The sequence below is a fragment of the Saccopteryx leptura genome, chromosome 1 (genome assembly GCF_036850995.1).
Source record: "Saccopteryx leptura isolate mSacLep1 chromosome 1, mSacLep1_pri_phased_curated, whole genome shotgun sequence".
Lineage (NCBI taxonomy): Eukaryota > Metazoa > Chordata > Mammalia > Chiroptera > Emballonuridae > Saccopteryx > Saccopteryx leptura.
The window spans coordinates 372,899,201-372,917,031 of NC_089503.1; the positions used below are offsets into that span (position 1 = coordinate 372,899,201).

A 17,831-nucleotide genomic window follows, 5' to 3' on the forward strand; every position below is an offset into this window, starting at 1 on the left:
AAACTAGCACAAGAGGATTACCTTTCGGCGTACCCTGGCTTTCAAAATGCCTTCTTTACTAAGCTGAATCATTTCTAGCCTTCATTTTAAAACGAAAGACAGCCTGACCAAGCGGTGGGACTGGGACACTGAGGACTCAGGTTGGAAACCTCAAGGTCACCGGTTTAAGTGTGGGCTCACTGGCTTGAGCATGGGATCACAGACATGATTTCATGGTCACTTTGGGCTTGAGCCCAAAGGTCACTTGATTAAGCAAGGGATCACTGGCTCAGCTGGAGCCCCCCACCCCTCCGCCCCTAGTCAAAGCCATATGAGAAAGCAATCACCGAACTAAAATGCCGCAACAAGTTGATGCTTCTCATCTCTCTTCCTTCCTATCTGTCTGTCCCTTTCTTTCTTTCTCACTACTCTTGCTAAAAAATAAGAAAAGGCCCTGGCAAGTTGGCTTAGTGATAGAGTGTCAGCCCAGCGTGTGGATGTCCCAGGTTTGATTCCTGGTCAAGCCACACAGGAGAAGTGACCATCTGCTTCTCATCCCCTCATTCTCTCCCTTCCCTCCCTCTTCCACTCCCACAGCCAGTGGCTCAACTGGTTCAAGTGTTGGCCCCAGGCACTTGAGGGTAGCTCTGTTGGTCTGAGCTAGTCAGCCTCGGGTGCTAAAAATAGCTTGGTTGGTTCCAGTATCAGTCTTAGAAGGGGTTGCAGGTGGCTCCCCTTCAAGGTGCACGAGAGAGTCTGTCTCACAATCTCCCCTCCTCTCACTTAAATAAATAAAGAATGTGGTTATCACTAAAATAACTGAGTATAATAATGCTAAACAGCCTGACCAGGCAGTGGTGCAATGGATAGAGCATCAGACTGGGATGCAGAGGACCTAGGTTTGAAACACTGAGGTCACCAGTTTGAACAAGGGGTCACTGTTTGCTGTAGCCCCCCCCACCCCCATCAAGGCACATATGAGAAAGCAATCAATGAACAACTAAGGTGCCTCAATGAAGAATTGATGCTTCTCATCTCTCTCCCTTCCAATCTGCTGTTCCTATCTGTCCCTCTCTGTCTCGGTCACACACACATAATAATAATAATAATAATAATAATAATAATGCTAAACAAAAAAACCACAATAGTTTCAGTTCCAACATGTAAAAAGCTAAACAAACTGAAAATCAATGACTTTCCTTGGACCCATCACTTCAAGTTATGGAGAGCATGACCTGTGGTGGCGCAGTGAATGGTGTTGACCTAGAATACTGAGGTCGCCAGTTCGAAGCCCAGGGCTTGCCTGGTCAAGGCATATACAAGAAGCAACTAGGAGTTGATGCTTCTCACTCCCTCAACCCCAACCCCACCTTTCTCTTTATATAGACATTCTCTCTATAATCAATAAATAAAATCTAAAATTTTAAAAATTTAAGAAGATATAGAGAGACAGGCATATTCAGAGAGTCACAAGATCACCTCCACTAGAAACCACAGAAGACAGTAACTGGGAGGAACGTTATCAGTTTTCCAGGGCTGTCATAACAACCTAACACAAACTAGGTGAGTGAAAACACAACATTGTTTTCTTACAGTTATAGCTCTGGAGGCCAGAGCACAAAGCCAAGGTATACAGCTGGATCTTTCTGAAGACTCTACAGAAAAATTGCTCCACACCTCTATCTCGGCTTCTGGGACCTGCCAGCAATCTCTGGAATTCCTTGGCTTACATAATACCAACCTCCAGCCTCTATCTGTACATGCCTTCCCCTTAAATACCTGTCTCAGATCTACCTCTCCTCACTCTTAATAAGGACACCAGCCATTAGATTCATGGCCGATCCCAAACCTAGGATCCATGATATTGTGGTAGGCGCTTAGACTGACGTGAGCAGAGCAAGGATGATGGGTGAGGTACAGAAGGTCACCAAAATAAGAACTATAGGCCACGCCTCAGTTGTGTTTCAGCTCCAGGCCCAGAAAAGCAGAAAAACCAGACAAGTGACTCCACGGCTGACCTCACCACCAGCTACATTAATTAAGGACCAACCAGTGGAGACCACAACCAATCAATGGACACACCTGAAGAGCTGGTGAATATTCTTTTGAGATCCTCACCTGGGAGCGCCCCTAAACTATCCACCCTTAAGATCCTTTAGGACAAAGGAACACGTGTGCTCTCCCTACAAGGAGCATGCCCACGCTTTTCCCCTCCCCTCACAGTTCTTCCTTTCTGCTAAGCTCCAAGGACCCTTTCTCCTGCATCTGTAACTTGTTTCCTAAAGCCCAGTTCTTCCACCTCTGTGACTTTCTAAACTTTCTCTTAGATTTTGAGTCTTGGCTCTGAATCCTTTCCTAGCCAGAACTCAAGTTCAGAGGCTGCTAAACAAAGTTCTGATCTGACTCCACCAGTCTAACACCCCTGCCACACCACCATGTTCAGATCCTTAGTTACATCCTCAAAGGCTCTTTTTTTTCAAATAACATCACACTCATACTTACCAAGGATAAGAACTTGATCATTACCATTTTAGGGACAAAAAGTCAATGCACCACACTTAAATGGTAATTTTAATGATTTCCTGGAGGCTGAGTGTGGAATATCGTCAAAGTGGGAAACTTCTGGGGGACTGTACTCTTAGGAGGGCCCCACAGTTTTGTGGGTTTAAGTTCCAGGAACCCCATCAGTTTATCACAGTGAAGGGCCCATAAAGTTGTCTTTGTAGCCTGACCAGGCGGTGGAGCAGTGGATAGAGCATCGGACTGGGATGTGGAGGACCCAGATTCCAGACCCTGAGGTCACCAGCTTGAGCTCAAGGTCGCTGGCTCCAGCAAGGGATCACTCGGTCTGCTGTAGCTCCCCTCCCCCCCCCCCCCCCCCCCCGTCAAGGCACACATAAGAAAGCAATCAATGAACAACTAAGGAGCTGCAACGAAGAACTGATGTTTCTCATCTCTCTCCCTTCCTATCTGTCCCTATCTGTCCCTCTCTCTGACTCTCTCTGTCTCTGTCACCACAAAAAAAAAGATGTCTTTGTAGTTCTGGCAAGAGAGAAGGGAAAAGGAATCACTGTGAAATAACCCCAAACCAAGCATTCTCCATAACAAAAACCTACTCTCCGTGGAGGAGAACAGAGGAGAAGTTATCGGGGACCTATCCCATCTGTGGAAAAGGCATTTCTCAGGTTCCAGCTCCTCCTTACCATTCCGTCTTGTAAAGGAGGGGAGTGGGGAGACTAAGAAAGACTTGTAATGGTTACAATCCCAGGACACAGGTCCACTAAAAGTTTGAGATTTAATTCTAACATGATAGGATGCTTCCTCTCCCCTACATCTTACTACCACAGCAACAGGGCTCCGATTTGACAAGACTTAGTCACTGCTAAAAGAGCTGCACAATGCAGACACTATCCAAGAAAGAGTTCTTAGAGAAACCTAAATACAGCAAGACAGACAAAAACAAGGACACCAAAGGAACTTGAAGCTTTTGGCATCTATGGCTCAAGCTAATATTAAAGTATAACTTCTAGCCAGATTAATATAAAACCTTATATTAAAGACATATATATTTACCTCAGCTCCTCTTACCTAATACCTAATACATCACTGCCCAACTTTCAACAATAAAATTACAATCATGCTTTTAAAAGGCAAGAAAGAGGAAAGACAAAGCAAGTATCAGAGCTGAACTCAAGTATAATACATATTTTGGAATCATGCAGGAAATTTAAAGTAACTATGATTAATATGTTATGAATGGTAATGTAAAAAAACAACAACATGCAAGAACAGTGGGTAAAGTAAGCAGATGAAAACTCTAAGAAAAAACCGAGTAGAAATACCAGAAATCAAAAACACTAACAGAAATAAAGGATGCCACTAGTAGGTCAATCAGCAGACTAGACACTGACAAGGATAGTATCAGTAAGCTTGAAGATAGGTCAACAGAAGTTTCCCAAACTGAAGTGCAAAAAAAAAAAAAAAAAATTATAAAAGAACATCTTGGCCCTGGCAGGTTGACTCAGTGGATAGAGCGTCAACCAAGTGTGCAGAGGTCCTGGGTTTGATCCCTGGTCAGGGCACACATGAGAAGCAACCATCTGCTTCTCTTCCTTTTCCTCTCCCCCTCTCACAGTCAGAGGCTTAATTATTGATAGTTTGAGTGTTGGTCCCAGGTGCTGAGGACAGTTCAGTTGATTTTAGCAGTGGCCCCAGATGGGGGTTCCTGGGTAGATTTCAGTAGGGGTACATGAGGCAGTCTGTCTCTCTATCCTTCATCTTCTCACAGAAAGAAATGGGGAGGGGAAAGGAGGGAGGGGAGAGGAAGGGAGGAGAAGGGAGGGGAGGGGAGGGGGAGGAGAAAGGGGAGGGGAAGGATGAAGGAAAGAGAGAGAGAGAGAGAGAGAGAGAGAGAGAGAAGGCCAGCCTATTATCTGTAATCCAAACAACACCTCTCCGAGGAAGAGTTAGGAATTTGTCCCACATTTTATAGTGGTTAAAAGTACAAATACTGAAACAGGATTGAAAACTAATTACTTACTACTTCTGTGCTTGTTTCCTATCCTGTGAAATAAGAAAAATAACACTACCCAACATGTATAATTTGCTGAATTAAATGAGATAATGTCTATAAAATACTTAAAACTATTCTGTAAACAGTACTACCTAATATTCTCTACATATTAACACCTATTACAATGTTACACTGCAATCTCCTCAGCAATGATTAGACAACTGGAGTGCAAGGGTCTGGTCCACCTTTTTAGTTTAAGTGCTTCTATCTTAACTGATTGATACATAAAGACCTAAAGAAACATGTCAAATTTAAAACAAAATATTTATTAATGTGATAAAATTATAATTATTTTCGCCTGACCAGGCAGTGGCGCAGTGGATAGAGCATCGGACTGGGATGTGGAAGACCCAGGTTCGAGACCCCGACATTGCCAGCTTGAGTGTGGGCTCATCTGGTTTGGGCAAAAATTCACCAGCTTAGACCCAAGGTTGCTGGCTCAAGCAAGGGGTTACTCAGTCTGCTGAAGGCCCACAGTCAAGGCACATATGAGAAAGCAATCAATGAACAACTAAGGTGTCGCAATGCGCAACGAAAATCTAATGATTGATGCTTCTCATCTCTCCATTCCTGTCTGTCTGTCCCTGTCTATTCCTCACTCTGACTCTCTGTCTCTGTAAAAAAAAAAAAAAAAAAAAATTATAATTATTTTCTTGGGGGAAGAAAATCAGTGTGGGATATGGCTTATGGCTGATCAAAAAGAAATAGAAATGTCAGCCTGACCAGAGTTGGCACAGTGGATAGAGCGTCAACCTGGGACACTGAGGTTCCAGGTTCAAAACCCTAAGGTCACTGGCTTGAGAGCGGGCTTATCCGGCTTGAGTGCAGGATCGTAGACATGATCCCAGAGTCATTGGCTTGCTCCCAAAGGTGACTGGCTTGAAGCCCAAGGTCGCTGGCTTGAGCAAAGGGTCACTGGTTTGGCTAGAGCCCCTCATGAGATCAAGGCACATATGAGAAAGCAGTCAATGAACAACTAAGGAGACACAACGAAGAATTGATGCTTCTCATCTCTCTCCCTTCCTGTCTGTCTGTCACTCTCTCTCTTTCTTGCTTAAAAAAGAAAAAAATCATCACTAATCAAATATCTAATACAGAATTAAACACATAAAGACAAAAGTGATTTATCATTAAAAAACGCTAATAGTGCAATTTCTTATAACAATTTAAAATTGCATATTTTAAAAATCATTTCACACATACTCTCATTAGACTCACAACAAATCTGTAAGACTTATATTCTAAGACTGCACTGTCCAACTGGTAACCAGCAGCCAGAGTCTAAGCACCTGAATAGCAGATAGCCTGAGATGTTATATAAACATAAAATATGCCAGATTTCAAAAACAGAATATGCAAACTATCTTATTAATATTTTATATTGCATATAGGTTGAAATAAGTTCCTTTAACCCAAAATGTCCAATATATTAAAGTTAATTTCACCTGTTTCTTTTTATTTTTAACATAGATAATAGTAAATTTATTGGCATGTAATTTATCAACTCAGTATGTTTCTAAGAACATAGTATATTTGCTTCACAGCACCCCCTGAAGATAGTATAATTTTACAGTTCAACAAACATTGTTTAAGTTAAGACAAACTTTTTTTTTAAGTGAATGGGGGGTAGAGAGGTAGGGAAGGAGGGAGGAACAGACAGGGACAAACAATAAGGGAGAGAGATGGGAAGCATCAACTCATAGTTATAGCATCTCAGTTCACTGATTGTTTTCTCATACATGCCTTGATGGGGGTGGTGTAGGAGGGACTCCAGCCGAATCAGTGACCCCTTGCTCAAGCCAACAAGCTTTGGGTCACATTTATGATCCCACGTTCAAGCCAGCAACCCCGTGCTCAAGTGGATGAGCCCACACTCAAGCCAGCGACTTCAGGGTTTTGAATCTGGGTCCTCAGGGTCCCAGACCAATGCTCTATCCACTGCACCACCACCTGGTCAGGTAAGACAAACTTTTTAAAGCAAATTAATTCTTATGCCTAAATTTGTTTAACAAGATAAACTGTTAGACTAAACGTATAGAAATGTCTCATCTTTCAACACAGATGATTTTCACTTTATTTACTAGAAGCATGTAACATCAATGTAATGTACATGGAGAGGGCAATCAGCAGACCACGGACAAGATGCTTGATATCCCAGATCACTGATTCTCTACTAAAGGGGTTTAAAGCTCCAAGGAGTCAGACAGAAAGAGTGACACTGTTAGAATAGTTAGTCTAAATGTTAGGTGCAGTAAATTTCTAGCCTCCTCAGTACTAGGACACTAAAACATAGATACTAAAAAGGTTAAAAGAGTTTAAATATTTAAAATAAAAGGATCTTAAAGACATTAGTTCAACTAAAGGCATGCTTCACTCTAAAGACTCAGTGCCAGGAGTAGGAAAAAAAATATCTTGGTTACCACCAAGTACTCACTATGTGACTGGTCAAACTAAGGAGAGGTGAACAAATCCTATTTCCTTTCTAATGTAGGAATTGACCGTATTTCCCCATGTATAAGACGTGCCCATGTATAAGACGCACCTTAATTTGGGGGCCCAAAATTTGAAAAAGAAAATGTGTTACAAAAAGTTATTGAACTTGGCCCTGGCCGGTTGGCTCAGCGGTAGAGCGTCGGCCTAGCGTGCGGAGGACCCGGGTTCGATTCCCGGCCAGGGCACACAGGAGAAGCGCCCATTTGCTTCTCCACCCCTCCGCCGCGCTTTCCTCTCTGTCTCTCTCTTCCCCTCCCGCAGCCAAGGCTCCATTGGAGCAAAGATGGCCCGGGCGCTGGGGATGGCTCCTCGGCCTCTGCCCCAGGCGCTAGAGTGGCTCTGGTCGCAATATGGCGACGCCCAGGATGGGCAGAGCATCGCCCCCTGGTGGGCAGAGCGCCGCCCCATGGTGGGCGTGCCGGGTGGATCCCGGTCGGGCGCATGCGGGAGTCTGTCTGACTGTCTCTCCCTGTTTCCAGCTTCAGAAAAATTAAAAAAAAAAAAAAAAAAAAAAAAAGTTATTGAACTCAAGTTTTATTCATCATAAAATTCATACAACTCCTCATCACTGTCAAAACTCCCATACAGGCCCTGGCCGGTTGGCTCAGCGGTAGAGCGTCAGCCTGGCGTGCGGGGGACCTGGGTTCGATTCCCGGCCAGGGCACATAGGAGAAGCGCCCATTTGCTTCTCCACACCCCCCCCTTCCTCTCTGTCTCTCTCTTCCCCTCCCACAGCCAGGGCTCCATTGGAGCAAAGATGGCCCGGGCGCTGGGGATGGCTCCTTGGCCTCTGCCCCAGGAGCTAGAGTGGCTCTGGTCTCGGCAGAGCGACGCCCCGGAGGGGCAGAGCATCGCCCCCTGGTGGGCAGAGCATCGCCCCTGGTGGGCGTGCCAGGTGGATCCCTGTTGGGCGCATGCGGGAGTCTGTCTGCCTGTCTCTCCCCATTTCCAGCTTCAGAAAAATACAAAAAAAGAAAAAAAAAAGAAAAAAAAAGAAAAACTCCCATACATTAGACCAGGGGTCAGGAACCTTTCTGGCTGAGAAAGCCATGAATGCCACATATTTTAAAATGTAATCCTGTGAGAGCCATACAACGACCTGTGTACATTACGCATTATCCAATAAAAATTTGGTGTTGTCCCAGAGGACAGCTGTGATTGGCTCCAGCCACCCGCAACCATGAACAGGAGCGGTAGGAAATGAATGGATTGTAATACATGAGAATGTTTTATATTTTTAACATTATTATTTTTTAATTAAAGATTTGTCTGCGAGCCAGGTGCAGCCATCAAAAGAGCCACATCTGGCTCACGAGCCATAGGTTCCCGAGCCCTGCATTAGATTGTCATCTGTGTCTGATAACGAATCACTGTCTCATATATTGCCTCGTCCTCAGTTCTATCTATGGCATTTGAAATGCCACACTTCTTAAATGCAAGTAAAAAAATCTACAACCACTGTATAAGATGCACCCAGTTTTTAGACCCCAAAATTTTCAGAAAAAGGTGCATCTTATACATGGAAAATACGGTATATCCTGATCTTCCTTATGCTTCTCCTGCATATCTGACTTAACATATTATATATTCTTTCAATGTACCACATATTTCCTCTTTTGTTTGGATTTCAATTAAGTTTTAATCCTATCGCAGCACTATAAACCATCCCATCATATTCATGACACTCATCAACCACTGAAGGAAAAGAGAGGCAGGAACATTTACATCACAATTTCCAGGGGTTGTGGAAATTTTTTAAAAATCCAGATGATTCTAATATGCCCAACCCCCTACTTCTTGTTAGCATGGTATTAATCACATTGTTCACAATAATGCAAATTCTTGATTAATCTCTCATCTAATGCTCCTTTCCTTAATGATTTGTTAAAACATTTCTTTTAATGTTGGTGGTAACTGTTCGTTACTGTTACCATACTCTATTATTTTTCTACTAGAAACTCCTGGTGATTAGATGCCTGAACATAAATAGACCTGAAGATAAAACAGCACTAAAACAGACACTAGAATTTAGGCTCCCATGCTAGTTATCTCTCTTACAAATCTGAGAAACAGAATGGGATCATGATGGCAAGCTTATCAAAGTATATAAAATTTGAAAGATTGTGAAATGTAAGTCTGCTGGACGCACTAGAAAGGACTGATACGACATAAGTAGGTTCTAGGAAAGAATGAGTCAATGATGCTGCCATACCTGACACTGGATCAACAACTTAGGCTAGATAACAATTTAGAATAATGAATTTTTTAAAAGGAGTGTTTCTTCTTAGAGTAAAAGCTCCTTTAAGTACAAACAACTGGTATGTTTCTGGCTGGATGAAAACCATAAAAGAGTAGAACATCCAGACACCTGAGACTTTCAGAACCTAACAAACAAAATCCAAACCAAAACAAAACAGAGGCCATGTCAAATTTAGCTCAAAGAAGCATTTAGGAGCCCAGAGGAAAGTGCCTTCCTCACTTGGGCAAAAAGCCAAGGTTATGACTGAAATATGAAAAGTATCGCATATAGCACAGTTTCAGGTCAGAAAAGCCAGAGTAAGATAGTGAAGGGACTTCTATCTACTTACTGGTGGTAACAGAGGGCTCTCAACTAGCTGAACATCCATGTACCTAACACAAACCCAAAACACAGCTGCGAGGAACGAGATGGGCAAGTGTGAGGGAGGACTAAAAAGACAAGTCCATTCTACAGAGAGAGAGAGAGAGAGAGAGATTTTTCTAATACCTACCTAACACTACCTCAGTGAAACCAACGGACCAACAAATAGCAGTACTTTCAAGTTTCTTATGCCTTCTTTGTGTGTTTATTATGTTGGCAATTATGAACACTTAACACTGTTAAGGATTGTGCTTGTTTCCGAAACTGAAGGGTATACTGAAACTTTATGTTTTGCACTGAGTCTGAAAGGACATGACTCAGGTGAAAAAAAGCAGCAAAGAAAAGCAGACATTAAATACCTAGGACCGAATAAAACAAAGGGAGGACTAAACTGTGACCAGGGAATATCCTCGAGAACATTTAGATAAGAGGATCTCATTTCATCCCACTTATCCAGGGCCATTTATACCACATTTATAGATCCAACTACTAATGTAGACAACTAATGTAGTCCCAAGATCAGATCTATATAGCTTAGGAGTCCAGCATCTTGTCAGTTTTACTGTTTGTCTCATCTTAAACAATTCCAATAACCAAGCTCATCCTGGAAGCAAATATCGACCTTTTATCTCCATGAGAAATCTGGACCCTCTCTGGTTTTGCTTCCTTGTGGCTAGGTCTTCAAGGCCTACTGCCAAACCCATGTTCCTCCTCACTTCCCCAAGATGCCAATCTGAACTGCTACCCAGTGCCTGCTACCAACCACCACACATCCCACTCCCACACCAAGGTGGCCGGCTCCATCCATACACCACTGCCTTTGACTACAAACAGCCCTCATGCTGACAGGCTGACTGTAGCTAAATAAGGATGAACACCCATCCAGATTTCCCAGACCCATTTTCTGGCCTCTCCCCCCCTGACAAAGACATACGTCCTGCTTGAGGTCAATCTGCCTATTAACGGGATATCAAATCCTACAACTAAGCAAGTCATAGCTCAATAAAGATTACCCAATTTAGGCCTGGCCTGTGGTGGCGCAGTGGATAAAGTGTTGACCTGGAACACTGAGATCACCAGTTCAAAACCCTGGGCTTGCCTGGTCAAGCACATATGGGAGTCGATGCTTCCTGCTTCTCCTCCTCTTCTCTCTCTCTCCTCTCTCTAAAATGAATAAAGTCTTTAAAACAAAAAATGATTACCCAATTGACCTAAATTTCAATAATATAAAGGGTGGGGCAAAAGTAGGTTTAGAGTTGTTCAAATGGAAAAAAAAAATATGATTAGCCCTGGCAGGAGAGCCCGGTCGTAGAGGGTTGGCCAGAGGTACAGAAGCTGCCAGTCCAGCTCCTGGTCGGGACACATACAAGAATGGACTGACATTCCTATCTCTCTCTCCCCCCTTCCCTCCCTCTAAGATCAATAAAATAAACATTAAAAAGAAAAATAATGATTAATAAATAATAATAAAAGAAACATTTCATGCACTCACAACAGTAAACCTACTTGTAAAACAGAGTTTATTCTCTTTTTTTTTTTAAAGATTTTATTTATTGCCCTGGCCAGTTTGCTCAGTGGTAGAGCAACGGCCCGGTATGTGGATGTCCTGGTTCAATTCCCAGTCAGGGCACAAAGGAGAAACACCTATCTGCTTCTTCACCCCTCCTCCTCTCACTTTTCTTTCTCTTCTCTTTTTCTCTCTTTCTCTCTCTCTCTCTCTCTCCCCCCCCCCCCCCCCTGCAGCCATGGCTTGATTGAAGTGAGTTGGCTCCAGGCACTGAGGATGGCTCCATGGCCTCCACCTCAGGCACTATTAAAAAAATGGCTCTGGTTGCAACAGAACAAGGGCCCCAGATGGGCAGAGCATCACCCCCTAGTGGGCTTGCCAGGTGGATCCAGGTCAGGGCGCATGTGGGAGTCTGTCTCTGCCTCCCCTCTTCTCACTAAATAAAAATAAAAACTTAAAAAAAAAAAGATTTTACTTATTGATTTTACGGAGGAAGGGGTGTGATGAGAAGCAGTTGCTTCACCCTAGCTGTTAACTGGTTGCTTGTCAAACGTGCCTTGATCAGGCAAGCCCAGGGTTTCAAACCGACCACCTCAGTGTTCCAGTTTAGAGCTCTATCTACTGTGCCCACAGGCCAGGCCGGAGTTTGTTCTTGTATTATTACTTATTAATTAACTACTGTAATAGAAAATGGATACAACTGTAAATCTACTTTTGTCCCACCCTGTATTTCTTTTTTTTTTGAAAGAGAAAGGGGGTGGGGGGAGGCAGGCAGGCACAGGCAGGAAGGGAGAGAAGCATCAGTTTCTGGTTGTGGCACTTTTAGTTGTTCATTGATTGAGAAAGGGCTCCAGCCAATCCAGTGACCCTTGCTCAGGCCAGTGACCTTGGGCTTTAAACCAGTGACCTCTGAGCTCAAGCCAGTGACCCTGGGATCATGCCTATATAATCCAACTCTCAAGCCGGCAACCCTGTGCTCAAACTGGTGAGCCTGCACTCAAGCTGGATGATCTCTCGCTCACACTAGCGACCTCAGTGTCTCAGGCTGACGCTCTCTCCACTGCACCAACACTAGTTAGGCTGTATTAGGTTTTATTTGCCCCTTTTCTTTTCTGAATACAACTGAAACTTTCTAATCTCTCACAACTTGCTTCACCAGTCTACCCAAGAAGCAGATCTGCAATTCTGTCCTATTTTCATCAAATCAAAAATCATTACCTCTTTCCTTGCCTATCTTCAGGCTCTTGACAAGACACCATATCTTCATATACATTAAAAAATTAAACATTTATCACACTTAAAATACAGTTAATAGGGAGGATAGTCTATGGCTAGGGAGAAAAAAGTCACAAATTTGGATTATGCATCAATAAAATTTTGGAGGTATTTTTGATTGGCAATATAGAATGAACCAAAAGCATTTCATGTTTTATATATTTATGTTAAATGCTTTAAAATTCAGATCTTATTAAATTAATATGACAACATTTTATTCTGTAAATCTCTCATTTAGAGAGATAACATGGCAAACTTTAGGCTAGTTTCTGTGGGAAAATATAAAATTATACAAATGTGAATTTTCACCCGTAATGTGATTTTATGGAATTATAACTACTTAGAAAAAACCTGACTCTGAGGACATCAATTAATCAGAATACAAATGATCATTAGATTTGCTAGAAATCCCAACTTTGAAACAAAATTTTCCTAATATTGCCCCCTTCGTGTTCTAATTAGATTAACTGAGGTAAAGCCTTCATTCAATTAAAAAGATTCTGCAACCCTTTGATTGACCCAGTAGCACACAATTTCCAGTTGCTACTACTTATTTGTATGACTCAAGACTTTCTCCAAATAGTGCAATAAAGTAATAAATCACTCTATTATGTAAGTGTTATATCATTTCTAAATCAACTGCATATTTTTGTCCATTAAAACAATCTCATAATTTAAACATACGGACTTGTTATATATGTAAGCTTATAAAAAATAATTTAAACCAAAAGTTCATAACATTAACAAAAATTAAGAGGTTCGGTCAAAAATAAAAGTTCACACATAGTAACACTTTGTACCATTTGCGTTCCATCTTATACCACTCAAAATGCAGATCTGTACTTTTGAAATAAGAAAAATAAGTAGACTTTCTATCTCCTTAAAGCTCTCTCCAAATCCTTTCACACATAATACCTCAAACTTCTTTATGATATATTTGTGATGTAAAAACTAAACACAAGGCTTTAGTTTAACATAAAATACATAAGTCTGTACTTATACTCACCCTACTTAGTTTTTCCTAAACTACTAAACCTACTATCAATAATGGACTTTCTCACAGTGTATCCAATATTGAAAGTATCTTCCTACATTACATTTGTAAAGATACAATACATAAAATGTGATTTCTGCATTAGCAGAAAACCACCTGGTCCTTTATATACAAGATGGTGCTTCTAACCAAAGTCAAAATTGAGAACTGGTTTTGTCAAGTTGGTGCAAGAATTAAGAAAATCCTTTGAAAATGAAAATAATCAGCACTGGCTCTATCTAAGCACTTTAAAAGTATTAGCCCATTCAATCCTCCTTATTATGTAATAATTCATATTAAAATTACTAGAATCATTTAAAGCAGGGGTAGCCAATAACCTTTGAAGTTGATATTTTTAATACCATTTATAGATTAAGAAACTGAAGAACAGAGAGGTTAAGTAACTTAATCACAACAGCCAGTAGGTGAAGGGCTGGGATGTGATCTTAAAGCAGTCCCAGTCCAGAGCCTGGACTCCTAACTCTCTAGCTAGAACACCGAAATGTAGGACCCATCACTTCAGACACCAAATTATTCCCAAACAATTAAAGATTTTTTTCATTTTGTGACAAACCAGATAAGATACAATGTAAACAGGTTAGGCTGTAATCTTAAATCATAGAACTAAAGTCTGCTGATAACAAAACCAAGCAAATGAAATTTCTATTATAAGAGGAAACTCTCTTTAAATCAGTGGTAGTCAACCTGGTCCCTACCGCCCACTAGTCCAGCTTGGATTAGTTCCAGCTTTCAAGGTGGGTGGTAGCAGAGCAACCAAAGTATAAATAAAAAGATAGATTTAACTATAGTAAGTTGTTTTATAAAGATTTATTCTGCCAAACTTAGTGAAAATCCGACATAAAGTACTTGGTAAGTAATTATTATTATATGCTTTAACTTGCTGTAACTCTGCTTTATAAATTTTATAAAGTAAAGTTACTTCCTTACTTTATAAATCACCATTACTGTGGAACCGGTGGGCAGTTAGAAAATTTTACTACTAACAGAGATACAAAAGTGGGCGGTAGGTATAAAAAGGTTGACTACCCCTGCTTTAAATGATTCTAGTAATTTTAATATGAATTATTACACGAACAATAAATTTAAAGTATACATTTGTATGGAAATATCTGACAAATAACTTACAAAAAATAACTACAGCCTGACCAGGCAGTGGCACAGTGGATAGAGCATCAACCTGGGATGCTGAGGACAAGGACCCAGGTTTGAAACCCCGAGGTCACTGGCTTGAGCACAGCCTCATCCAGCTTGAGCATGGGATCATAGATATGAACCCATGGTCGCTGGCTTGAGCAAGGGGTCACTGGCTCAGCTGAAGCGTAACCCCCCTCCCTCAAGGCACACATCAGAAAGCAACCAATGAACACCTCAAGTGCAGCAACAAGCTGATGTTCCTCATCTCACTCCCTTCTTGTCTGTTTGTCCCTGCCTGTCCCTCTGTCTCTCCTCTCAGTTAAAAAAAAAATTAACTACAAATGCCCCCAAGAAATCAACCTTGAAAACACATTCTGGGTAATCAAGGTGAGAGTATGCAACCATCACACTTTACCAAGACAGTTTGGCAACTCACCTAACCACAACACAGCAACCAGTAACCGAGCATAGCAAAGAAGTCACTAAGAAAAGGCCTGTGGAAAATCAAAATAGATACTCTAATGTCCAAGTATTGATACTCATTTACTTTTATCAAGAGAGGCGCTCACACAGTCCATAGAGTCTACTTTATGTTTCCCTTATCCAGAGGTACAAATATGACTATGATTACCACACCTGTAGAAATATTAGCGAACAGAGTTGGTGAGAGGGGACACTGATCTCAGTGCCACGCACCCCCAACAGCAAAGCAGAAAAGCACTTATTTAAATAACTTTAAAATGCAAAGGAAAAGGAATCCTATCAACAATCCTATATATGATACAATCAACAGATACTCAAGACAGCACAATGCCTGAGGGATCAGAAATTATGACCCTAGGTCATCAAGTTGTTTAACTGTATTCTGTATCCTATTCAAGACAGAAAAGAAGTACAGCGCTGGTCAGGTAGCTGTTGGTTAGTGTCATCCCAATATTCCAATGTTGCAGGTTCGATTCCCAGTCAGTGCACATACAAGAATCAACCAATGCCTGACCTGTGGTGGCGCAGTGGATAAAGCATCGACCTGGAAATGCTGAGGTCGCCGGTTCGAAACCCTGGGCTTGCCTGGTCAAGGCACATATGGGAGTTGATGCTTCCTGCTCCTGCCCCCCTTCTCTCTCTCTCTCTCTCCTCTCTCTCTCCCTCCTTTCTAAAATGGAAAAAAAATAAAAAGAATCAACCAATGAAGGCATAAATAAATGGAATGAGAAATTGATGTTTCTCTCTCAGCCTTCCTCTCTTTTTAAAACCAATCAATCAATAGATAATTACATATTTGATTTTACTATGATTTTCATTCAGTGCAAATTAAAATGGTTTTATAGTTTGATGCTTAAAAGAATAAACCCTCAATTACCTAGTAAGCTCAACAAATCAATTAGAAAGAAAGTTCCAAATACCAAAAGTTTTACTGTTTGAGTTCAAAAGCACTTGGTGTACAAAACTACCTGAAAGCTAGAGGGAGGTGGGGAACATACAAGTAGAAAGCCTAAGGAAACATAGAGTGTCCATGAACAAACACTATGCTTAAAGCATCTCCCACAAAACAGTGTGTGGGCAGAAGGTGCCACATCAGCAGTAGTTTGCATCTGTCCTGTTTCTAAATAACTTGGTAGTTTCATAAATTACTAATTTCGGTTAATAGTTTGTTGGTATGAAGCAGTACCCACTCTCACAGCAAGAAGTGATAGCATCTCCTTATTTATTCTACAAAACCAAAATCCAGATGACCGACACAACATGCTTATGCCTTCTGGTGACGCAAATTTAAGGTGGCACACTTTGATTAAAAAAAAAAAAAAGGCAGCTCTTTCAAACTGCTTTTAACTTTTAAAGGATCGGGGGGGGGGGGGGGGGGGGGGAGAGCCTAGCGGCACTTCGTTATCAATAGAATTGTTACAACTGCTCAACAAAACTCCCTTTCAAATCGGGCGGCATCACAGACGGCTTTCTCTCGGTCCCAACGAAACTTGAAAAGCACAGAGTAACATATAAGGCCTTGTACTTTTCCCTCCTCGAGCAAGGAAGTCTCACTGCAAACAGGAAACTGCTTCTCAGAGGGTTCGACACAGAAATCCTATCAAACCCCAACCCAGTCCTCGGAGATTTGCTCTTTAAATGCCAACATACTCGCCTAGGTGGAAGCGGAGGAAAGAAATCCTCCATCAAGCTCCCCTGTCCTCGAGGCACCCCTGGCAAGTTTTAGCACGGGGGAAAGTTGGCATTTTCTAACATCCATTTAAGAAAAAAAAAAACCACACAAAACTTCTCTAAAAGCCAATCTATACAAAGCCTCGCAGCAGAGAAAGAAGTTGAAAGTGCGACTTGGTCAAGTTTTTCGACCCCCCTCCCCCACGGGGGAGAGGCCGGGGCCGGGCGCGCGGGGCGGGGGGCGCGCGGCGGGACGGCGCCCCCACCCCACGCGCTCACCTTTCCCGGGAGCCGGAAAGGCGGGCACGGGAGGCAGGGGCGCGCGGGACTGCACTCTCCGCGGGGTCCGCGGGGCCGCCCCCCGCCCCGGCCCCTCGCGGCGGAGACCGAGCAGGGGACCCGCCTTCCCGAGCCCGGAGGGCCGGCGGCCGGCGGGAAGCGCCCCGAGTCTCTTACCCATGCTGGGGGCCCCGGCGGGGAGAAGCCCGGCGCCGCCGCTCCTCCTCCAGCTGCTCGCGCCGCCGCTCTGGCGGCAGGAGGCGGGCCCTGCGCCCCGCTCTCGCCCCTCCTGAGCTCAGACGGGGCGAGGAGGTGCCTCCATCGGCCTGCGGCGCTCCTCCGACAGTCTCGTCAGCGCGGCCCGCGAGGAAGAGGCGGCGGCGGCCGGCGTCTGGGCTCCGCCAGAGCCGCGGCGGCGGCAGGGTCCTCCCACGCCCGCCCAGACAGCGGCTTTCCCACCCTGGGTCGCTCCCGCAGGGGGGTGGGGCCTGCCCGTCCGTCTAGGCGCGGCCTCCAACCCGGAGCGCCGGCCGAGCCCGAGAGCCCGCCCCTCGCCTCTCCTGCTACGCCTGCGGTTCTAGGACGCGACGCCAAACACTGAGGTGGAGACCCGGGCAGAGGCCGGGAAGGTGTCGGGAGCCGGGCCCGGGAGGAGGCAAATCTCGCGAGAACCCCTCGCTCTCCCTGGCCCTCCCGCCCCGCTGGGGCCAGCTCGGCTCTCCACCGGGCCCTCGGGCTGGTGCCAGGTGCGATGACGTCACGG

General features: G+C 43.5%; 1 protein-coding gene across 1 annotated transcript in view; it reads right to left on the reverse strand.

Annotated features, from left to right (window-relative positions):
• CD2AP (CD2 associated protein) overlaps positions 1-17,618 on the reverse strand; it is a 109,064-nt gene extending 91,446 nt beyond the window's left edge. The window contains exon 1 of the mRNA XM_066359244.1: positions 17,246-17,618. Coding sequence (XP_066215341.1) covers positions 17,246-17,249 — 4 coding nt within the window. The 5' untranslated portion in view covers positions 17,250-17,618. The remainder of the gene's footprint in view (positions 1-17,245) is intronic.
• Positions 17,619-17,831: the final 213 nt, after the last annotated feature.